The 25,023-nt window shown below is 32.6% G+C and overlaps 1 protein-coding gene across 1 annotated transcript in view; it reads right to left on the reverse strand.

Annotated features, from left to right (window-relative positions):
- Positions 1-2,217: 2,217 nt before the first annotated feature.
- The window catches only part of LOC126740498 (kelch-like protein 17), a 31,553-nt gene continuing 8,747 nt past the window's right edge, over positions 2,218-25,023 (reverse strand). The window contains exons 3-15 of the mRNA XM_050446532.1: positions 13,137-13,233; positions 12,948-13,069; positions 9,305-9,419; positions 9,095-9,201; positions 8,923-9,039; positions 8,657-8,870; positions 8,460-8,604; positions 5,590-5,669; positions 5,358-5,534; positions 5,241-5,301; positions 5,073-5,176; positions 4,918-5,008; positions 2,218-4,859 (exon numbers count right to left, since the gene is read on the reverse strand). Of these exons, the coding sequence (XP_050302489.1) occupies positions 4,646-4,859; positions 4,918-5,008; positions 5,073-5,176; positions 5,241-5,301; positions 5,358-5,534; positions 5,590-5,669; positions 8,460-8,604; positions 8,657-8,870; positions 8,923-9,039; positions 9,095-9,201; positions 9,305-9,419; positions 12,948-13,069; positions 13,137-13,233 (1,644 nt within the window). The 3' untranslated portion in view covers positions 2,218-4,645. The remainder of the gene's footprint in view (positions 4,860-4,917; positions 5,009-5,072; positions 5,177-5,240; positions 5,302-5,357; positions 5,535-5,589; positions 5,670-8,459; positions 8,605-8,656; positions 8,871-8,922; positions 9,040-9,094; positions 9,202-9,304; positions 9,420-12,947; positions 13,070-13,136; positions 13,234-25,023) is intronic.

The raw sequence follows: 25,023 nt of genomic DNA on the forward strand, positions 1-25,023 counted from the left end.
ACTTGTGAGCCAGCTCCATACTTGTGTAGTAGTTATCTACGTAAATGCACCGCCCACAGTCCAAAAGTGGTTCGCAAAGGTTCATAATAACGTTAGTTGGCAGGCTTGATCCATCTATTTTTTCCTTGCAACAATATATTTTCAGATCATAAGTATATCCTCCTTCAAGACATAATTTGTATAACTTCACGCCGAACCTATGCCGTTTATTCTTGATGTATTGCATGAAAGCCAGCCTTCCATGAAAAGGGACAAGCGTTTCGTCAACGCATATTTGCTCTTTGGGAATATAGAACTTTTGAAAAGTCCCTTTCAGCTGGTCCAAAAGGGGTCCAAGTTTGTATAATCTATTAGAACTATTAGCATTGTCATTATCTTGAAAATGCCAATTTGCCAACAACAACTCAAACCTATTGCGTGACATCACATTTGAAATTTGGGTTACATAAATTTTCTTTTTGGACCAATAGTCTGTTAATTTAGGTGCACGAAGTAAGCCCATCCAAATTTAAAGACCGATAAAAGTTATAATCTCTTCAGGATTAGTATCTTTCCATTTATTTATACAGAACCATTTTAAAAGTGTTGATTCTTTTTTCTGCGCAGCGAAACGATTAGTTTTCGTCACAATGTTACTTACAACATTGTCATCCACCATCAGCTTGAAAAAAAAAACAGGAGACTTATCAATACGTTGAAATAAGTGATTTACAATATCACTTTCAGGAATATCAACTAGAAAGTACTTTAGGTATTGTCCAGTCACTTCTTGCCACATCAATCTTGGAACAAGTTCCTCATCATCTGAACTATCTAACTGAAACTGCCTCTATGGTCTCCGAAATTGAGTCATTTTTATTTACGTTTTGGGAAAATGGTGGATCATCAGCTCTGTTAAGAAGTTGCGTACTGGAACCTTCTCCACCAACATCTGGAAATCCTAATGAAGTGCGCATGTTTATTGTTTTCTTCTTTTTTACTAATGGCTCGTTGCTATTTTCCGAACTACATGAAGATGATGAAGGCGAACTATCAGGTTCATATTCATCTGAGGATTCTCCGAAAGGATCGGGCTCTTCATCAGAAAATATCTCGTTCATCAACTTTTGAAGACGCTGCTGTTCTTTATTATAACTATCCATCTTTTTAAAAAAAATCTAAAATTAGCTTGGAAAACAAGATTTGCGATAAAATCTTACCTTAGTCAATAATAAAGACCGCTAATAAACAAATATCAAAACACACTTTTTTCAAAACACAAGTTTTTAGTTCTTTACTGTTTGACTGATCACACATAAATGACTATAAACAACAAGGATAGGCTAGTTTTGTTTTGAATCAAGTATGATTCACGTGGCCTACTGTGCAATTTTCGTCAGCCAGGCCTTATGAAACACACTTGATCCATGTTAAAATTATGTTGTGTTCAAAAAACACAATTTTTGACAGTTATTGACAAGTAATTAATTCTGGGTCATCATTTTATATTATTTTGGAAGTGAAACAAATAAAAAATAGGTTTTGGCTCGTGGAGTAAAAAAAAAATTGTATTGTGACAGTTAACGTGTTAAGTCGGAATGTTGGTGCCATATTTAAATTGACATAAACAGTAGTAAATAAATACAGTCTAAATAAATATTTCTTGTATTCTCAACTGATCGTGTTTAGTAGTGTAAGTATGTAAATAAATCAGTTGAATATTTTTGTGCATCGACTGTTTTAATTCACACTTAATGAACGGTAAGAACGCTACAGTATTCTTACCTTAGTTTACTCTTACCCTACTATTAGATGTATAACTATATTTTAAGATAGTGCCGATATTTTGAGCTGCAACAATTTGTGAAGTATCGGTTTTTTATTGAAAAAACATATATTTTTTAAAGAATTGAGTTTTAGAAAAGTTCAAACTTATACGTTAATTTAGAGTCACACTTTGTATATTGGGTAATTCTTTTTTAGAGAAAGTTTATGAAGTGTATGAAGGTGCTTAATAAAGAAAACAAATCCTTAAATGTTTTCTCGTTTATTATATTTTTTTTTTAAAATCAACATCATTTTAAAATTATATAAATGTTTATTCATACAAGGATAAGAAAAAGAACAATATGATTCCGAGTGAACGTCATAAAATAACATTGTTAATAGAAATCGATGAATAGATAGAAAATCTTGAAATGTTAAAAAATAATGATGTGAAAAATAAAATTATTGGCTTACATTCAGAGAAATAATTCAGTGGACCCATAGATCTGAAATAGTTTAGAAGGAAATATCACAATCTAATAATAACTAACTTAATTATCATAACACCATAATTATTATACTATATTTTAAGCAAGTCTTATTTTTTTTAAGTCTTAGTTAAGCAGAAATATCCTATAATAAGTAATACTCCTATAACAAACAATTTTAGATCTACAGGGTGATTTTTAAGTTGATACTTTTTTTTTAACTGTGTATAGAACTCGGTAAAATATAAATTTTTTTCAAATAACTTTTTTCGATACACTTAAAAACAAGGGACATACAGAATAAAAAAAGTGAATATGGGTTTGTTTTTCATCGTTTATCTGTTTATGTTTAGTTTTTGCTTGAATTTTTGTATTATCGATCACGCATTGTACCGATCAATTAGTCTTAGACACTTTTGGTTTATTGTTGTTAATTTTAAATTTGCAAATCCTAAAAATGTCACATCGTTATGAAAACAATGAACTTGTGGATATGTTGCTTATTTATGGAGAGTCTTCAAAGTGCTGCTGCTGTTTCGGTATTATACGCAGACCGTTTTCCTTTGCGGAATCATCCTACACCCAGAAGTTTCATAAATGTTATTCAACGGGCTAGGGATACTGGCGATTTACGGGAACATCGTGGAGGGCATGCAGGAAGAGGAAGGAAACCTGAAAATGTTCATAGGGAAGAACAAATTTTAAATCTCATCGAAGAAGATCCAACGACAAGTACTCGAGTTGTTGCAGGGCAGGTCGGACAAACAAAAGTATGGACAACATTGCGCGAGAATTAATTTAATCCCTTTCACGTTCAACGTGTCCAAGCGCTACTGCCTGAAGACTTCCCCCGCAGAGTTCAGTTTTGTGAATCAACATTTTTCGAACAAAATTTTAGCCATGGACGAGGCAATATTCACCCGAAACGGAATTAACAATTTTCGAAATACGCATGTTTGGTCTGTTGATAATCCCCATGTAATTCGCAGAACCAATTTTCAACACCGCTTTTCTGCTAATATGTGGGCAAGCATTGTGAATGGGATACTTGTTGGACCATTTATCTTACCAGACCGTTTGACGGGCGATGTTTATTTGGACTTTTTTGCAAAATAATCTGCTTGTTCCGTTAGAAGACGTGCCACTGAATATCAGGCAAGCTATGTGGCTCCTGCAGGATGGAGCACCTGCCGATTTTAGAAGAGAAGTGAGCGAATTTTTAGATGTAAGTTACCCAAATCGGTGGATTGGCCGAAATGGACCAGTTGCATGGCCACCAAGGTCGCCAGACCTAAATCCATGTGACTTTTTTTGTGGGGATAGATGAAAAGTTTAGTTTTCAAGATGCCTATCGACACGTATTGAGCAGGCCGCGGCAACAGTTAGACAAAAACCGATTTCTCTATTGCGTGCCGTTACGGAACAGTGGTAACGTCGAGCAAATCGGTGTGTTGAAGTTAATGGTCACAACTTTGAACAACTTATTTAAATTAGAGAGGACCGTATTGGACTCATTTTATAACATTTTGGCAATGCATTTTTTTTATTTTTTGGTTTTTTGAATAAAGTTATTTGAAAAATATGTTTATTTTACCGAGTTCTATACACAGTTAAAAAAAAGTATCATCTTAAAAATCACCCTGTATAATATGGCCAACAACTTAACCTGGTGTATTTATCAGTCACAAAACCGACAAAGGCAACACCTTTTTAGATGTGCAAATCAAACAGTAACTAACCATTTGATTTTCACCACACTAAAACTAGCTACTTAAATTACTTTTATTTGACTAGAATACATGTATAAATAAAATATGCAATTTCTAACTGGCAGTGAGGCATATATATAGTTATTATAAAAAAATATTTAAGGTTTTATTAGAAATATTATTAAAATATTTTAGACTACCGTTTATACCAACCGCGCACACAAGCTTACAAATGAGTACTTAATTATTGCTACAAATAATTTATAATTTTATTATGTTTCTTTTATTTAATGATGATGTATATATTTTATGTATTGACGATGTTATAATTTCGTTATGTTATTTTTACTTTCTGAATGAAAAATTACGCATATTTAGTCTTTGCAGGCAGCTTAACCTGAGGTAGTAATTCTTTATCAGTGTCAAATTATAACAATATTATAATAGTTGTCTATATACTGAGTAATTACGATTAAATTATCTAGATATATTTGTGAGACTTAAAATAATATTGTTAAACTTCGTACTCTTCTAATAAATTCCAAAATTGTAAAATTTTTCATGAATTTTATTTGTACACACTCAAGTATTTTTATTTTGTTCTGCGAGCAACTGTTTTCTTCGATGACAGTTCTGACACCGACATAACTCCTTCTGCTAGGTTTGCGTATTAGTATCTTTCTTATCTTTATCTTTCTCGGGTCAGCTTATTGCCGTACGTCTTAGTACGTGCTCCATATTGATGCAGTCCAATGATGCACCACCTACAGAGCTCCTTCTTATACTCATACTTTTTACTAAAACCCATTTGTTTAATTTAGGATCGTATGTCTCCATGGAATTCAAACTGGAACTGCCATCCGTACCACCAAAGGCGAAGATACGACCGTTTGATGAGACGACTTCGTGCGTAGCTCTAAAAATACCAATGTAGTATATGTATACCAATTTGAATAATTTTTAAGTTCTATTACCTTCTGCTAATCATGGGTGCCATCGCTTCCCATGCCATTCCTCGCACGTTTAATCTTTCTGCCTGATTCATGCACATATTACCATCATTTCCTGAAACAAAGAATATGTTTATTGTATTGCGGGTCAAAGAAGCAAATTTATGTTTACCACTTACCTCCAAGAACATACAAATATCCATCCAAAGATGAAACACCACAACTTGACCGTTTTTGGGACATTGAAGGAATGTTCTGCCACTTTCCTTCTCTAGGATCATACCTATAAAAACATTATATTTATATATATATATATATATATATATTTAATTATTAGCAGTACTTACCTCTCCACTGTCGCCTGATAGTTGGTAGCATCGAATCCACCAATGACATACAACGAATTTTCTAAAAAAACAATCCCTGCTCATTTGAAACTTTAAGAGTGTTCAGTTGCAACGTACCAATTGCTTCTACTCTACAATACCTTCTCCGAACATTCATAGGTGGACAACTACACCATATTCCTGTCAACGGATCATATCTCTCCATTGAATTCAGACACGATGCTCCATCGTATCCCCCACATACGTAAATTATGCCATCTAGTGAACTCATTCCTAGGCATGATCGTTTTGTTCCTGTAAAGCGTCTTAATGAAGTATTAATCTATAAATAGGTCGTAACATTTTTTACCCATTGGAGTTATTGCCGTCCACACATTTGTTAACGGGTTATAGCATTCTGCTGTAGCCAAATCTGATGCACCATCATATCTGAAAAATATGTGAATTGTTATTATTTAGGCTTTTCCTATGTTTTTTGCGAGCATTCAATAGAGAGGGCCATGCTAATAGAAGAAAGTAAGTAGCCTAAGACCGCATAGGTTGCCAATATCGGATATTACTTTAAATCTAGAAGTGCACAGCACCATCTCGTAACTTCCATAGTAATCAAGAGAACTATTACGCAGATCATTTCCTACAAAAATTACAGAATCCTAGTTTTTAAAACGTCATTTTGCAACTGTAACTGTTCGATGTGTATAGATTTTAACAGTGTATCATTTTTGGCGCTATTTCTGGAAAAGGTAGGTTAAATTATTTGTTTGTTACATACCATGTCATTAAGTAGATTGCAGACTACCTCTTAAGATATAAATTTCTTGTGTGAACTGTTTTTTTTAAATATAAAAAAGACGGTAAATTTGGTGAGGTTATGTAGCGTAATATCGGATACTTTGGGTTTCCTAATATCGTATAGTATCCTATATTTGCGACCAGTTTTCTGGAGCTACTTTTAAATGAATCAACTAATTTTCTGTCAAGATACTTGCATTTTACTTTCTTTTTTTTTGTAATAATAAATGAGAATAAGTTTCGTATACCATATTTTTATGCTTTAAACTTTGATTTAGGAGGTTTTTGCTTTTTTTTTCTAGATGAACGGAAAACAAGAGAAGTAAAACATGGGATGCAAAAGCCATGTAGTTTGCGCTAAATGCTGTTAGAAGCAAAGAAATAAGGTATTTAAAAGCGTAAGTAATACCTATATAAAGTTTCAAGAAGTACCCTTGTTGATTACGTAAAATCAGACAAGCTAATAGAAGTATTAACAGCTACGAAATTAGGAAGAAGACCTGCGCTAAGCAACGAAATTGAAAATCTGTTAGTAACATATTGTTTGGATATGGAGAAACTAACAGCTTCAGATATTAGGAGGCTAGTTTTTCAGCTAGCTATCCGGAACAAGCTGCAACACCCTTTTTCTTTGACGAAATCACCTGCAGGAAAAAAGTGGCAAAAGGGGTTTTTAAAGAGACATCAACACAACGTGTATTTGCAGCTGGCATAAAAGGGTTTACTCGGGAAAATGTCACGGCTTCTTTTGATCTGTTAGAGCCAGCCTTAGCAGAAATCAAACTGAATCCAGTCAGATTATTCAATGTAGCTGAGACAGGCGTAACAACTGTTCAACATAAACATTCAAGCGTTCCCAGCTTACGAGGTAAAAGGCAAGTTGAGGCCTTGACGACATCCGAAAGGGGAGCTCTTGTTACTGTCGTAACTTGTATGCCACCTATGTTAGCATTTCCCAGAAAAAATCAAGCCCAAACTTCTAAATGAAGTACCGTCAGGAACGATCGGCCAGATGCCATCCTTCCGGTTGCATTCAGAATGATCGGTTTACAGCTTGGTTAACACATTTTATAAAGCATGTTAAACTAGCAAAGGACGATCCAGTGGCTTTAATATTAGACGAGCACTACTCTCATACCCACAACATCAATTTTATTGATTTAGCAAGGGAAAACTATATTCATATTTTATTTCTACCTCCTCATTCAACACATAAGATTCAACCGCTAGAAGTAGCTTTTATGTTTCCATTTAAGACATATTATGCATTGAAGATTTAGTCATGGCTTAAAAAGGACCTAGGAAGAGTGGTAACTTACTATCAGGTCGCTGAGCTACTAGGAAGAGCATACCTACGTGCTGCAAGCGTTGAAGTAGCCGTAAATGGTTTTAGAAAACGCGTAATTTCTTTCGCTCAACAGGCCTGTATTGAGAGACGATGATTTTCCTATTCATTCTTATTCAAACAACTTGATGAGAACAGGCCAGAATCGGAGGAAATAGAAGACGAAGATGAAATATTCTTATCTTCTATGAGGAACAGGATTAAAACACCTGATGCTATCCCCACAAAACCCTGAATAAATAGCTTGACCACTCCTTCCTCAAACAGAACGTTGCCTAGGTGCTCGTACACGTCCAGATCTACGAATAAGCGAGGAAGACGTCGCACTACTGCTTTAATAACGGGATCGTCTTACAAATCAGAACGCGAAGAAGCTTTGAACAAAAAAAATTAAAAATAGTTCCGATTAACTCTGCACTTAAGGGTCAAAACAAAAGCACAAAAGCTATAACAAAAAAAATCTTAAAATGAAGGAAAAAGTTAAAAAACCTTTCACCTCATCCAGTGATGATGAGATTGATAATTGCAGTTAGTAGACAGTGATGATGATACGGACAGAGATGCCGAAAACGCCGAGTGTCTGTATTGCAATAATGTTTATTCAGAGGACAGAGCAGGGGAAAACTGGATCAGATGCAATCAATGTTTTCGTTGGTGCCATGATGAATGTGCAGGAACTGACAAAAATCCAGATTTTATTTGTGAGATGCACTTGGAATAACTTAAAGGTTCTTCATACAATTTATACTTTAGTTCCGGATGTCGGATATATGCGATATTAGGAAAACCTACTATCCGATATAAGGAACCCAAGTTCAAAATATGAATGTATGCACTGTCATGTTTTTTTTTTTACTTTTGTGAAAGTTAGAGCTATTTCGTGTCACATAATGAAAGAACATATATCATCCTAACCGTTTTTTAACATGCAATTAATTTATGTGGGATTTGGGAATTTTTTGTTACTTAAAAAAAAGGATCCGATAATAGTCAACTTTCCTCTACTATAAACTCAAGAGATATTAGAGTTGATTGCTTCACTTTCCTGGTTCATTTAAGACATAATTATGTGTATTACTTACCCACCAACTACATAAAGCAATCTTCTTAAACCAGTAACTCCTGACCTTGATCTTCTCCATAGCATTGGAGCAATGCTATGCCAGGTATCAGATCTCGGATTATATACCTCGCATTCTGAATGAATAGCAAATAATGATCCTCCCCCTTAAAGATAGAGAACTAAGAATATTAGAATGGAAATTAAAAGTTTATATACCTATGGCAAAAATATATGGATCTGCGCCTTTCGGTTTTCTTTCCATCGTCCTAAAATTAGCCATAGTGCATCTCCTTTCTGGTGCTAAATGATATCTCATTGCTTCTAGTAGTAATTCTCTGCAATCGGTATTATCTCTTATTAATTTCTCATTATCGACTATTGTCATTAGAAATTCTCTATTGACCAGAGGCAGTCTGACGTGTATCATTAGCTAAAAGTAAAATATTAGTTACTGTTGTACGTAAATTATTGTAATATTTTACCGCTGAAATATATTTTTGTCGTTCAAGCAAATCATGCTTAACCCAGTTCAGAACAGCGGTAAAAACGTCTTCTTCTGAAGAGATGTTTAGTTGGCTATTCGATATCAGCTCTTTTACCTGAAATGATTTTTTAATTATTTAGTGATTACTCAGTTGGAACAAACAAACTAACTTCTTCAAATGGAAGTAATAAAAATTCTTCAGTGGAGACAACTTGTTGAAAATTTTGTAGAGCATAAATATGGGATCTGAGATGAAGCTCCTTGCACGAATGAGTATCTAGAAATAATACTAACTTATATTTAACTTTATAAACTAATATATCTAACTAATATATCTAACTTTATACGCAGATCCTGGGGTAAGTAGAAATTGAATATACCTGCAAAACTTCTAATTCCTAAGCAATTAGTTGGATGAAGTTGTCTGAGTAAAAATCGACAGCATGCTTCGCGGACATCTTGCATTTGTAGTAAACTGCTAGCTGGCAGGAGAACCTAAAATGAATCTTTATTAAGATCTAGGTATATTTTATTCAAGAAAGGTTTATGAAGCCGACTTAATGCAGATTTTATCATTTTGCTTGAAGATAAATTTAACTCGAGCATTTGATTTTTTTTACGATAGTGTAACTTTTGTATGCAGGATTTAGCATATTGCTTTAAATGTAAATCCCTTTGCATCTTCTAGTGAAGCTAAGTTAATCTTAAGAAGTAAAAGATTGCATTTAAGTGTCTGGAATTTGATAATTGATGTTCATGATTGGTGGCATATACTATGTTGACCAATCAATACTATAATCATAAATTGATATAGAAAGTTTTCAGAAAAATATATTTACATGGATAATAATCGATCTATGTCCACGTATAATTGAAAATATTGCAATATGGTTTCGGCTGCAGAATTTTGTGATTTATGAGTCTTGACTATATTGACCACATTTCCTCCACATGCAGGGCATGAATAAAGAAACAGTTCTAATCCTACTTAACGTTCATACATTTGAGCTGTCAAAAATGTCAACTGCAAGACATAAGTTCAACACAAAGATTGCATGTATTGTTCTAACAGTTGTTTTTTATTCCTCATAACAAGAGACTGTTCGTATTTGGCTGGATGGATTACTACATAAGTTATTGGCAAAAATTACATTATAGGCTCGTAACTTTTAAGAAAATTTCTGGAGAAATAATTTAATAGTCTATTGTAATATGTCTATTTAAGAATCTTCTCTTGAATTAGATTTTGAGGTTTTGAACAACTTAACATGGTTAAATTAAACAAACGAATATGGTTAATATAGAAAATAAGCAATTTTTAATTGCTATTTATAACTATTATGACTTTAAATTTACAAAAAAAAAATAAGAGAATATATAGTTTTTAAAGAATCATACCAACAGAGTTTTTAATTTTTTAGATTCTGTGCCTAACTCAAGCCCTTTTTTCGCTTATATTTCCCAAGTGTTTGAGGGCTCTTAAATAATTGAACTTAATTGGTGACAGGCGGGGTCAGCATGAACTTTTGGTAGCATTATATTAACAACAGTTTTACTGCCGATACTACGGTATTATAATGTCCCAAGGGTCGATTCATGTTTTTCAGCTAATTATAATCATTTAATCATAACTTTTGGAAGGCATCTGGTCGAAGGAAACAAATTCTTTATCTCTCTCATCAATAAAAAACACTATTTTAAAAAACGTTATTATTAATAAGGTAAATGATTTTACCAGAACTAAATTGTTAGAAAAATATGCCATTCACATCAATTTCTTCTAACTCTGAGCCCATCAAGTTTTGGAGAATGACGAGTTACTTTAACATTTTCTCCTACCAAGATCAAATAATTTATGCTGATTTTTGATCGTGTGGCCTAGCCTTTCAACTTAAATTTAGGAATAATAAAACCCGCTTGCATGATTGTGATCTCTAGGTTGAAGAAACTAACGTTTTTCAACGCCACGAAATTTCAATTTCTGTGTTTCATACAGAATTTGAAACTAGGTTTCAAGATTTTATATATTGATTTTTTTATTTTTATTCTAATATTTATATAAATTCTAATATAATATAATTCTAATATTTATTTTAAGGTTAAACAGTGATCTTTAGCATCTCTGGTAAGCAGAGCAACATCTCAAGAAAAACATTCGATGGCTTCTTCAATTTTATCGGTTAAAAATTACAAGTAAATATGGGTGTCATCAGAATATATGGAGCAACGAGTATCTGAGATAAGAAGGTAATTGCGAAGTATATAAAGTGAAGAACAAAGGTCCAAGGATGGACTCTTGTGGCACCAGGATCAAAAAATAAGACAACTGGCCATTGATTTTAAACGACTGTGTTCGTCTGATCAAATTTTTCTTGATAAGGCAACACGCCTTTCTTCTAAAGCCCAAATAAATTAAAATCGCTAAAAATAATTTATAACTTAGTTAAGACCTTGGAATAGTCCAATAATATTAAAGTTGTTAATTCATTACAATCAGCCGCTTGAAAGATATCAGCTATTACCTTTAGGAGGGTAGCGGAACAGCTGTAGTCCGTTCTGAATCCAGATTGAACAGGAGGCAAAATAGCAAATCTATCCACAGAATTTCCTATTTGGTTTTCCAAAACTTTCTCTAATACTTTAATCATCGCTAGATATTTTCTCGAGGCCGTTTAATGTAGACCCGAAAAATGTATCTCGAGAATTACAGTTGGAAATTATTGAAATGTAGTGTAGTACCTATTTAAAGCAATTGTTCTTGAATTCCACAAAACTAGATTTTTATAGAGCACTGCCGAAAGCTGAATTTCCAAAGATGATTGCTCACGCCCACAAAATTATGGCGATGTTTGCGTCCTCTTATGTGTGCGAATAGACTTTTTCGACCATGAAATTGCGGAAAAACTCAATCAGAAACCGATTGATTGATAAACACTTTTTCGCACTGCTGAAAGTTGCTTCGTCACAGCTGAAACCTGTTTTCGAAAATATTATGGAAGATTAAAAACAATTCCATTGTCTCACACGCCTACCACGGCAGGTCCTTCGAATAAAAGTTAAAATAAATATTATTATTATTTGTAACATTTTTCTGTAATGCTGTAATGTTTTTATAATATTACGATTAAAAGATTTAACACAAAATGCATTTTTCTATAATTCTGGCTTTCCTCTAGAATTTCCTATACTTTGTAGCCTGTGCATTTACGACTTGCATTAACATTCAATAGAAAATCATAGGTAAAGCCTGCAGGAAAAATAAAAACAACAGTTCTTTATAGACTCCCTTTTGCGCTGTCTGCTGAGAGGCGAAAGGTCTCTTTGTATTATACACACATATTATTATGCACATTCTATATATTCAATCCGATGGTATATTACCACCAGTCCTCTGACGGTATCTATCGCTAACACCCCTTATCGGTGTAATTTCAAAAAGTTCGTTTGTATCCGGGGCCTACATTATAAAAAAACATTGTTGCAGTTAATTTTTTTTTCTTAAGTTGATGTCTGCGACTCGTTGGTGCGGGCAGTCTCCGTTCAAACTCCGAAGCCACGCCCCCTTAGTTCTCGAGGTCACGGGTAACAATTTTCCCATTTTTTACCTCTTATCGGTGGAATTTCAAAAAATCCGTTCTTATCCGGTCCCTATATTATAAAAGGAACCCGTTGGCAAAACTTCACGTTTCTAGCTATTGTAGTTTGGGCTCTGCGATGATGAGTCAGTCAGTCAGGACAAACTCTTTTATATATATAGATTTCGATCAAAGTCTAGTTAGTAGAGAGTGAGGAGTAGCTCTCCCGTTGTTTTCTCTTTTTGACTAGTGACTTAAAATTGTCATTGCAAGTTAATACTTTGATTTTCGCAATGAGAAGAATTAAATTGAGGAATTGAAAACAATTGATGTCGCCAAGTTGGCCAGACATATACTGATTATAGTCTTCAATTTGTTTTATACATAGAGACTAAAAAATTATTTCTAAAACAAAAAAACCTTTGTAAATACATTTAGTTCTACATACTTGTACATTGTCGGCAGTGATAGTGATTTGTCCCGTATAGGTGTAATCCAGTAGCAAATCAACCGCTGTCGCATCCATGTCATGAATGGCTATTTCGCTTAGATTTTGCTCTTTCATCTCACCTGTATAATAAAACAGTTATTAATATATATAAAATAACTGTCATATATAGATATAGTCATCACTTACCATTAAACATTGCAAAGAAATATGGACTAATTGAAGCTAAAACCACTTTGTGTGCTCTAAACTTCTCTATTCCTATTTTTAAAACAACATCGCATAACTAAAAATAAATAAGAAAACTATTTCAATCCACTAGGTTTGTCTACACTATTAGGATAATTTCTTCTTAACTAAAGCTATCTATTTAAATAAACTATAATTCCTCTAGGATGACCGTATTCATAAAGGTTTTATTAAGCAAAATTTACTTACGTTTCTAAATTTAAAAAATCTCTATTTAATATAATGTCTTATATTAAATATGAGCTCATAAAGTAAGTACAAATTGGTCACCTTTATTACCTGGTAATTTGAACCTACATTCATTCAGTTTGTTTAGCAAATTACACAGGCGAAACTAGTTGAAGTGCCATTAGGTTAATGACTCTATTAGAGTCGTGGGCTTAAAGCTAAGAAACAAAAATCCATCAAAAATAAAAAAATTTACATTAAAACCTTACTTAGTTTAAAATCTTTATTCAGCGGTAACGAAAGCAGTCTGTAGATTTAAATTATTTTAAGTAAATTTTTATATTATGTTGTTTAGGATGTATGACACTGTTGGCGGGACTTAGAATAGTAGTAAAGAACGATTGAATTTCAAACGAATAGAAATTCAATTTTTTATCAAGATAATACCTGCTCATATTTTGATAGCGTTTCAATTTACTACCTGAGCAGCGCTCGAGCCAATTTTTATTAGCAACCTAGAAATTTCACCAATAGAAAATAGGTAAGATATCATAGTTAGATAGATTCCGCGACATTTTCAGACAAAACAAGACTTCAACATCTTGAAAGTTTTGTCACAGATTTTTTATTAGAGATATTTAAAAACATCATCTCAACTAAGCAGCATAGGTTTGTCAGGGGTAGGTTCATTACCACTAATTTGTTGCTTTATCAAATAGCTTTGTCAGGGGCCTTGGAGAATGGTATGTCGGTTGATTTCATATATATTGACTTTTCCAAGGCCTTTGAAAGGGTTAATCATTCTCTCCACGACTGTAATTCTAAAATCACGATTCGACACGATTACTCGATATGACTGATTCTAAATAAAATTTTCAGTCGTGAGTGTCTTGCGGATTACCCTATTTTTGAGAGAGTTTTTAACGATTTGTCGACGACAGGCTTGGGTATATCGTATACACCAGACGATATGGCTTCTTCCTTTTTTAATGCGTAATGTGACAGCATCCTTTTTTAAACGTATTTGTTTCATTTATTGTTTACCAATAGTCATACCAGGTTTTCATTAGTATATCAAGAAGCTTTCTTAAACACAACAACTAATAGATTTAATTCGACCTTATTTTTCACAACCTTCTGTTAATAATAGAGGCAGAGGAAGTAGAGTTACCATTGAATGGGCAGTTTTAGTGTGTTAAGATTTTATGCCACATATTGTTACCAAAGAAGCATTCGACAAGATTTTAAATTTGGAATTAGCAAAACTACTAAAAGTCGTTGGATCCATAAAATTACTGAAATTATCACCTTACTGACCGATTCATTAATTTTTCAAATATAAGAGATTAGAGAAATTATAAATTAACATTTATAGAGAGATCCAATTTCCCTGGTGTTATAGGTCCTATTGATTGCACCCATGTTGCCATATTAAAACCAAAAGTGGATGAACACAATAGTTTTTGTGATTTTCCATAAATTCAATTATTATTTCCCTATGGGTAGCAGTGGTTTTAAATTAATTTTTTTTATTTTAAAGAAATAATATGGGCATATATTTAAATAAAAACACACGGAGGAGAAAAAAATTAACAAAATAAATGAAAATTCTTAGTGTTTACCAATAGAAAAGATAATTGACGTTTCCATCTGTCAAATATTAGGGAAAATAACAAATATATACCAAGAAACCTAAATCAAATTTAATAAAACGAGTTTAGCCGACGATTGAAATTTAGAATTCGCGAGAGAATTCTTTCTCATCACGACTGAGTCGCGATCGAATTCGAAATCGTGATCGTATCGAGATCGAGTCGTGATTTTAGAATCCCAGCCCTGGTTACAAATTGTCACGCTATGGCATCGGTGGTTGTCTTTTGGCCTGGTTGAAGTCATATCTGTCAGGAAGAACAAAGATTGTAAAGATAAATAACTTTTATTCTAGTCCTTTTTCAGTGACTTCTGGGGTTCCTCAGGGTGCGCATCTTGCTCCTTTTTTTATTTAACCTTTTTATTAATGATGTTGTTCATTGTTTTGATTATTGTCATGTGTTACTTTTTGCTGATGATGTTAAGATTTTTAGAATTATAGACAGTAAATGCACATAGCAGATAATAGCCGAATGCAGACTATGCATGGAGGAAGACGAAACTGTAGAGCGCATCTTATGCAGATTTCTGGCACTAGAGAAAATAAGGCGGGCCGTCTTCGGCAATGCCTTACCTAAGACGGAAGACATAAAGGATGCTTTTCCCAGTCCAATTATCGAACTTAAAAAGGGCGGACTTTATTGTGGAAGTATAGACACCTTGGTGTGAGTCACAAGAGACCTAGGGTCGCAGTGGAGGGACACAAGGTACCCTACTCACAACAAACCTAACCTAACCTAGATATTATAGTACAAAACTGACTTTGGAAGAGACTTTATTCGACTAAGAACAAAAATAGCTCCCGAGAAAATAATTCTGGATCTGCAAGAATATTTCTGATCCTGGGTTCAGGTAATAAATAAAGCTTGGCAATAAGGTCTTTTCTCATTATGTTTAAAAAGGGTAGAAGTTATCCCTATTTATAAGGAAGGTATTTTAAATGACACATGAGACCTCTTAACAACCGAGTCCAGTCTATCTACAAGCTGAGGAGATGCATAAAAGAAATCTTCTTTTTTAAAGTTAATGCAATCCATCCACCTAATCTAAATTAATGGGAGAACTTATAAGATTGTAAATACTCTCATAAAAAATCGGTTCGGCTTTCACGAGAAAATAAATATCGATATATCATGGTTTCTGTCATCATATTGATTTTAAAAGCTTTGGATTGTTTCAGTCACAATGTTCTACTGGAAAACTCTACTGCTATGGTTTTTAAGTAATTGCTGTGTCCTAGTACTCTTTAACGTAGATAACGTGTCTTTTGTGGGTATATATAAGTGCGCGACATAAATCGGTATATTGGCGAGTCCATCAGGGATTGGCTTTGAGTCCAGTCTTATTCGTACTGTACAATATTAATTACATTAATAATTCCGATGGACTTTATTAGAGGCAGTATGACTGCAGAACGCTATATCTAGGAAGTAGTACTTTTGCTGGAAAGTTGTGGTAAGCTTTGGATTAAAGGAGACTTTACTCTATTTTGCTAATAATACCTCCGATCTGTGCCATAGTCGGTATTTTCTTTGGACTTATTTATGGATCCATCTAGTATGGACTGACACTAGATAATATTTATTTTGTAAATTATTTGTGCAATTTTACATTTTTCACACATTTTTTCTTTTATGTTTTGCCATAATATTTTATCTTTTGCAGTGCATCTAAACACGTAAAATAACACAAATGGTCAGGACATTTTAAAAGTGGTCATGTCGATGATATCAGAAACTATCCTTCTATAAGTCTTATTAATGTAATAGCCAAAATATTTGAAAAAATTTTCTACAATCAATTAATATTACATTATTACTTACCTGGTGAGGGTAATAATTAAAAATTTGTTACAGTTCTCAGAATGTGCTGCTAAGCTATTGAATAAAAGATGTTAGCCTTGCTGTTATTTATACTTAGTGTAAGGTTTGATACATACACGCAATTTAATTTAAAGAGTATATGTAAAATTTTAAAATAAATTATATGCACACAATACCAATATGTTCATACCGATGTAGTCAATAAAAGTCAAAGTAAGACTAAAAAGAGGCCACACAAAAAGAAAATCTCATTAAAATAATCATAAAGTTTCTTAAAATCAGTGGTTAACATATTCGTCAACATGATAAAATCCATAGATAATTATCATATTTTTTACATAAGCCCTAAATTTTCCATAGTTTTTAATTTGCCTATTGCCAATTGGTAGATATTTGAATAATTATTATGAAAATACATAGCAATATAAACATTTTACCCCTGATAAAGAATGGGCGACAGGATTATCTGCATATTTCGCACTCCTTTTTTTTTTGCAAGATGAAGACAGAATTGAATAGGGTCGTACACCAAGAGCCCCAGAAACATATTCCATATTATACATATGATTCTACAAAACCAAAAAACACATTTCTTGCCAGTGCCACATCGACCTCATTTTCATTTATCCCCTATTGTTATATTTTTGATACTACATTTAAAGTGTAACAGATTAGTTTTGGAAATATTAAAGATTAAAAGATTCTTAATCATTTGGTCATACTTTCGTATACCGTGTAGGTCGTTTGCATAGAGAAGAAACAGAAGAGGGCCCAAAACTAAGCCCTGAGGAACGCTAAAATTAATGTCCAAGTGGCCAGATGTGGAATTTTCAAAATTTACAAATCGAATTTGAGTTGATTTTGAACTTTGTCTCTAAAATAAGATTTAAATCAGTTCGAGCAATTTTCCCAATAAACCTCAAATTTCTTTAATAAAATATTATGGCTTACACAATCAAAAGCGTTTGAGAGGTTACAGAATACCATAGACGCACAATAGCCCATGTTAAGGTATAAATATAATTTTTCTAGCGCCGCCAATATGGCGTCGTTTGTGCCTTTAGACTCATGGAAATCATATTGAAATTTATTAAGGATGCTATGCCTCTTAAGAAAGAAGATCATTCTAGTTTTAATCATTTCTTCCACAATTTTCTTTAGAGAATGCAGAAGGAAAATCGGAATGACAGTTCGGACTTTTTAAGTGAATCTGGAAAACGTCCTAGTTTAATAGAGGAATTTATTGCGTTCGCAAGGATGTTATAACATAAAAAAGTTAATAGGAGAAGTCTTTTCTCCATAAATAAAATGCTTATCCTAATTTCAGGAGTTATGCATTTCGGCAAGTGTTCTTGCCATCATCAGACTAGAAAGTTACTTAACACATTCACGAAATATAAACGAGTTCATTCCTTAATATAGGGATATTATAACCTAAATTTGGCAAATTTAGAAATAACTCAATGGAAATATCATTCCAACTAAAGGAATCCTAATTTTTAATAGACATAATTTTTTGTTTGATCTTTTCTATGTCGACAAGAGTAAAGAAAAAGCTTTTGGGTACAGATAGTACTCAGCCACTCTGTAGGATCTTTAAAAGCCATGGAAATGAAATTAACCAGGTTACTGCTAACTGAGCAACAATAATACTTAATTTCACTTAAAGAAGATAGCATGGCTTGCTCAGAATAGGAGTCCTAGAAGTCCTTAAAAATAGTTAAAATCTCTCCCTGCTTATTTGGAGCTGACTTAATGAGATTCTTATAAAAAAAGTTATTTAGCAGCTTGGATAGTATTGCGATAAACTGAGCGATATCTATTAAAGTAATCTAAAAAAAAGATACTGTTATAGCACCATTTTGTAATATAATAACTATTGATTACTCTTATTAAAACTAAATGTATATGGTATCTCAAAGATGCATACCTATAGGGTGATTAACGACCGATGGTACGTTAGCCGTGTATGGAAAACGGACCGTAGCATTTTTCTGAAAATGTGGTAGCCATGGTAATAGAAAATGCTGTATCGGTCTAGAATATTTTCAGTACTGCAGCGTTGCCGCTTATATAGAAAAATGGCAACACATTTGATTCTTTAAATAGGACATCCTATATATTTTTAGATATTTTGATTCCTTTTTTTATTTTGAGTCTTTTTTAATCATATCTCTAGCTGTTTTCGAGGAAACAAATTATTTTTCGTGTTTTTTGTTAAAAACCAATGGATAACTAATTCTTTATTTCTCAGCTATTTAAGTTAAAATTTTAAATATAAGGTTAAGAGACCATATTGATAACTTCTCATAGACTGATTTACTCAGAATTATACAGGGTCTTCGAAAATTAATTTAATATCTTTCATTTACTAAAATGGCGAAAAGTCCATTATTTTAAATGGAACACCCTATATTTAATTTTATATTCTAATGGATAGTTAAACTATATACCTAACTAGATGACTTTTAGAAATAAAAGGTGTTGCCATTTTTCTATATAGGCGGCAACGCTGCAGTCCTGAATACTCCTGAAAATATTTTAGGGCCGGTAATACAAAAATCAACGTCAACCCTCGGTTGGCCAACCAACGGTTGAAATCTAACCGGCGGTTTAGAACTGTTCCGTATTATAAACGGACTTTAGGCTTACGTTGGCTAACCTTCGGTTGTACTATTTCTAAAGTGTTGCCAGATTTATGCAATAGCTTAAGCCAATAGCAGTAGTTTATTTTTGACATTGAAAAATATGACAATTGTATTATTTCGTGGGAATTTTAGATTTTATTTATATAAAATATTTGGGTGCTTTATAAGTAAATAATTAATATGAGTGGTAAAGGAAAAAGAATCGTTTATACCGATTCGGACTGCCATACTTTAGTAGATTTGGTAATTAAGTTTAAGGATATGGTAGGAAATAAGAAAACTGATGCTGTAATCTGAAGGCAAAAAGTAAGCAGAAATTTTAATATAAAGGATTGGAATAATTATAATAATTTTAGGTTTCTGCTTGAGAAAAAATTACTGAGTTATATAATGCATCTTCAATGGAGCCTAGAACACAAGAGCAATTAAGGTGAGCAATTAAGTGGAAAATTATTCTTTTCTAATATTTTTAACGAAAAGTTGTTTGAAGTATATTGTTAGAACAATAAACGTTATTAAGGCTGACTTCGCTTTTAAATGTCAGCACAGACGCTAACTGCTTTTAGAAATGAAATATCTTTACTGTAGTATTAGATACTCCGAAATGGTATAAACCATCTTATTGAATTTGGGTAACATTTTATTAAGTAAATCTTATTTACTAAGCTTTTTTATGATATTTTTTTATTTGATGAATGTTTTTTGTAAAGTTTATGTAAAAATAAAAAACTATTCTGTTTCTAGAGATATTCTATTTTCATTGTCCTTGAGTTTGCAAGTCCTTCTTAATATGAACCTATAAGCTTTAAAAAAAGTAATAAAAAAATAATTAAAGGAATGAAGGTATAACGCAGCTTTTCTCTCCCATAAAAATCGCAATCTCGACTGACCTAATTATTTTTTAAGTGCCAGCCATAAACTAATAGAAACTTTCCCTAATTAAAATCGGAACGTTCTTAATATTGTTAAAGAAGTTCAAGAAGATAAGAATTTGGTCCAAATAATAAAAAAATATAATCTACGAATAATTTAAACTACAGGGTTTGTCCCCAGAAACCGCATCGATTGTGTAAAACTATAATTAGGAAAAATCTGAAAATTTGACAATATACTACAGTCGATGGGGGCAACTCCGCTGAAATATGTGCAAATGGCGGCACTTTCGATTTTACCGAAATTAGGTGTCATCCTATACACATACCCACATTTGCTTTACATATGTCAAAAAAGGCAGAAACTAGATAATTCGTAAATTATCCTACATTAATATTTTTTATGTCTGAACACATAAAATATTTCTAAAACGCAATTTTAAAGGTGGCGTGATGGAAACGACGCTCCTTTTCCTGCGTGTTAATTTGAGGCTATAGTTTCAGTACACTGGCAACGACGGCCATTAGGAAAGTCGTGACTTTTACTTCCATGTAAAACATGAAATTGTATTAACTCGATAACCACTTAGGTTTAGAAATCATAGTATGTTTTCTCAATTTTTTTCTTTTAGTCTTTTTAAATGAGGATAACGATGTTTTAAACTGTGCCTATTGTCATGAAAATGTAATTTGTAAGAAAAAATTGAAAGAAAAGTGTTTTGACATATTGAAGATATTCTTACAGTTACTTTGACAACCTGAATATTTCAGCTAAAAGACAATTTTGCGGTGTGACATGTATAATAGAAGTCTAAACAACATAAGTCGTTTATGTATTAGTAGAGACATTTTAAAAAAGAATATGATATGATTCCAATAAAGTAAATTTAAAGAGATATTTCAGAAAGCAGTGCAAACATAGGTATGTTTTTAGAAGAACAAATACTAAATATCTTCATAGCTTAATGGGTAAATAAATATTCTTAGAATTAATAATTAATAACATTAAATAATAAAAATACACGAAATTATATTAGCCTGCAGTAAAATATCATTAAACTGTTATACTTTGGTTGCAACGGAGGTTAAATTTGATATTGCCTGAAATTATCATTTCGCAGTTATTATTAAATCCCACTTGAGGTATGGCTTGGGTTTTTTAGCGCGCATGTACAAAGACCTGGTTTAATAATATTTTTTTCATGAGGAAAAAAAATCCGATATCTTTGCAGTCGGGAAATATACATAGCAATTTGTATTACTCTTAAAAGGGTAGGGCTGTTTATATTAGAAATCTTATGTAAATTAATGAAATGAAAATGAATTTAAGAAATAGTAAAAAAATCTTATTTATGTTAGAATCTAGTTAAAAATAATATCAGAATATTAATCCAACAAGTAGGCATGTGTTTATGTTAATATCTACAAGCTCATTACTAAAAAAAACAATTATAGTTGATGGTAAAAAGCTATTCAATAATCCAGCAACCTAGGTAGCAGGAAACTGTTTCAAAAAAAGTAAAAAGATTGTTAGCTGTATAGTATAGCTAACTTTTTTAAGACAATCGAAAGATGGCCAATTACTGCAATCAATGTTTTATTAACTTTGGAAATAAAATGGCCAAAAAGTTAAATGTCGCGTCTATGTATTTGACTCCAACAACGGAGCAGGAGATTGCGAGATAGATCCCTTGAAAAACGACTCGGCCCCTGAACTGGATGATATTTTCACAAAATTAATTAAAATATTAAAAGCTAATATTTTAATTCCCATAGTGTAGATTTGAATTCTTATTCCTGAGATTGTAAATTTAACTTATAAAACAGATATGGTTCAAGATTTATTCAAAAACTCTTTAATAGTTCCAGTTCAAAAAAGCGCATAAGAATTTTTAGATCAATTAGTCTAATAATACCTTTCTAAAACTCTTAGAAAAATGTTTAAAATACAGATTAGTAATTCTTTTTAAATGTTTAAAGTCCTTTCGGATAAATCGGTTTATTGAGAATTTCAGTACTATTGATGCAGTACTATATATAGTGCGAGTCTGTAACTTGGAATAAATTCGATAATAAATAAATGAAAGCGTGTTCGGAAAAACGCTCGAACACGTCAATTGAGATTGTAAGTTGCGCATTTCTTACAATAATTTTTATTATACAGGGTGTGCCATGTAGGCAGGACTAATACCAACTTTCTTATTTTAAATAGGATACCCTATATATTATTATATTTTTGGATTCTGCACAAAATTCCAAACATTTTGATGTATCACATGCCATACCTTTATTCATCTGTTTATAAGTTTTGATTTTTTATTTTTAAAATGTTTCAAATTTTCTTCGAAGAAAATTTAAATGGAGCAAGGTACTTACAGTTTTTACAAGAATAGTTAATTCCAAATCTAGCTATTCTATTCCCTGATCCACTAGAAGCTGATATGCCGAATAGAAACATCTGGTTTCAGCAAGATCAGCCTCCCCATTTTGCAAGACCTGTTCGCAAATATCTTGATACTATTTTTCCAGGCAGATGGATTGGCAAGAAAGGACCTTTTGAATGGCCACCAAGATCGCCTGATTTGACTCCGCTGGATTTTTTCGTATGGGGATATTTGAAATCCAAAGGTTATGTGACCAAGCCGGCAAATATTGAGGAGTTGAAAACTAGAATAAGGCAGGGTGTCGAAACATTTCTCTAAAATGCATAAGAAACGTTCAAAATTAATTTGTAGTACGTTAAGGGCATTGCCAAATATTAATGGTTTACATTTTGAACACTTATTAAAGAAAAAGATTTAAAAGAACCCTCTTTAAGTTTATGAAATACGTTTTTTTAACGCCCTGTATCTTAAAAACAACCGAATAAAGGTATGGCATGTGATACACCAAAATGTTTGGAATTTTGTGGAGAATTAAAAAAAGAATAACATATAGGGTGTCCTATTTAAAATAAGAAAGTTGGTATTAGCCCCGCCTACATGTGACACTCTGTATAAAAACTTTTTATTGTAAAAAATGCGAAACTTACGTGTCCGAGCGCTTTTCCGGAAACGCTTCCATTTATTTATTATCGAATTTATTCCAAGTGACAGACCCGCACTGTATGAAATTATTAATAATCTAAAATACTTGGCTATTTTCTTCGACTGTTCCTCATGACCAATTGATTAACTCTTTGAAACAATATGATGTAAGAGTCGGCGAAATAGCGCAAATTGAAATTGTGGATCAGTTTGCAGTAAATTCAACTCGTTAGGCAGCTATAGTAACTGGATTATAATAATATAAATAATAGAATGATACTTTTTCTTATTATTTTACAGTTTATCCCTATAAACTGTAAGAACTTGTTGACGACCTAGACAAAAAAATCCAGTTTTGTGAAATAATGGCAGACATAATTACAGCAGAACCTCGACTACTTAAAAATATTTGCTTCAGTGATGAGTGTACCTTTTATTTAAATGGGCATGTTAATAAGCAAAACTGTCCTGGAATGACGAGAACCCACGCGTATTTAAAGAAGGGCGTACCCCCAGTACCCCCAGAAAATTTAGGTTTGGGCTTACTAGCCTATACAGAAATCTAACTCGGAATATACCTATTAGGAGATCATATTATCCGCACAATGTTTATACCAGAAAATTTAAATCGCGGCATGCATGCTGAAATGCTACAGAGGTCTATCGAACTACTAATAGTACGGGAATTAGAAATTCAGAGGGACATATACGGAAATTTATCTTTGGCAAAATGCTTACTACAATTCCAAAAGGATGGAGCAACTCCTCAACTCCACGTAAATGATCGTTATCCTAACAAGTAGATTGGAAGAAGAGGTCCTATTGAATGGCCACCTAGATCCCCGGACCTAACCTCTTGACTTATTTTTGTAGGGTAACCTAAAATGTGCGGTTTTTAAAACGCAACCTGAGTCACTAGAGCAATTCCAGCAAAGAATAGTTCTGGCATGCCGTATATCCGGAGAAATATTTGTAAACGTGAAGAATTTTCAAGTAGGTTTTCTTATTGTCTTCAAAATAGCGGAAATCATTTTCAGCATTTAACTAATTAATAATAAATTTTGGAAATTGCTTTTTATTTATTTTTTTTCCTCGATAAACACATTATATAAAGTTAACATGCTCATATTTACCCATAAAAACAAAAATGTTCACGCATATAAAACCCAACCACACCATAAGACAGTTAGTCATAATTGTTCAATAATCAAGTTGGACATAATTCATTTAGTCTTTGTTGTGTGACGTAGGCCATTTATAATGTTTACTTTTCTATCATTCATGTTAAATAAATTTGTGTCAAAATGAATTACTCTCAGCGAGAATTAGTAAATATGACTTACGTTATCGATGAATGCGTTGGGAACTATTTTTTGGCTTCAACGGTTTATTAGGAAAAATTTCGTAATAACCGACATCCTGATGATAGAGTGTTGACGAAATCAAAAGAACGATTCCAGCGTACTGGAAGGGTGGAGTACAGAAAGCAAACTAGAACGAAAACAGTTTTAAATGAAGAAAACCAATTGGTAATTACCATGTCGGTCATTGCAACACCGAAAATTAGTTCTTAAATTACAACTAAGTGAGAACCTAAAAATACCGAAATCGTGAAAAAATGTCTCAAGAAAAACAAATAT

The sequence above is a fragment of the Anthonomus grandis genome, chromosome 9 (genome assembly GCF_022605725.1).
Source record: "Anthonomus grandis grandis chromosome 9, icAntGran1.3, whole genome shotgun sequence".
In the NCBI taxonomy this organism is placed as follows: domain Eukaryota; kingdom Metazoa; phylum Arthropoda; class Insecta; order Coleoptera; family Curculionidae; genus Anthonomus; species Anthonomus grandis.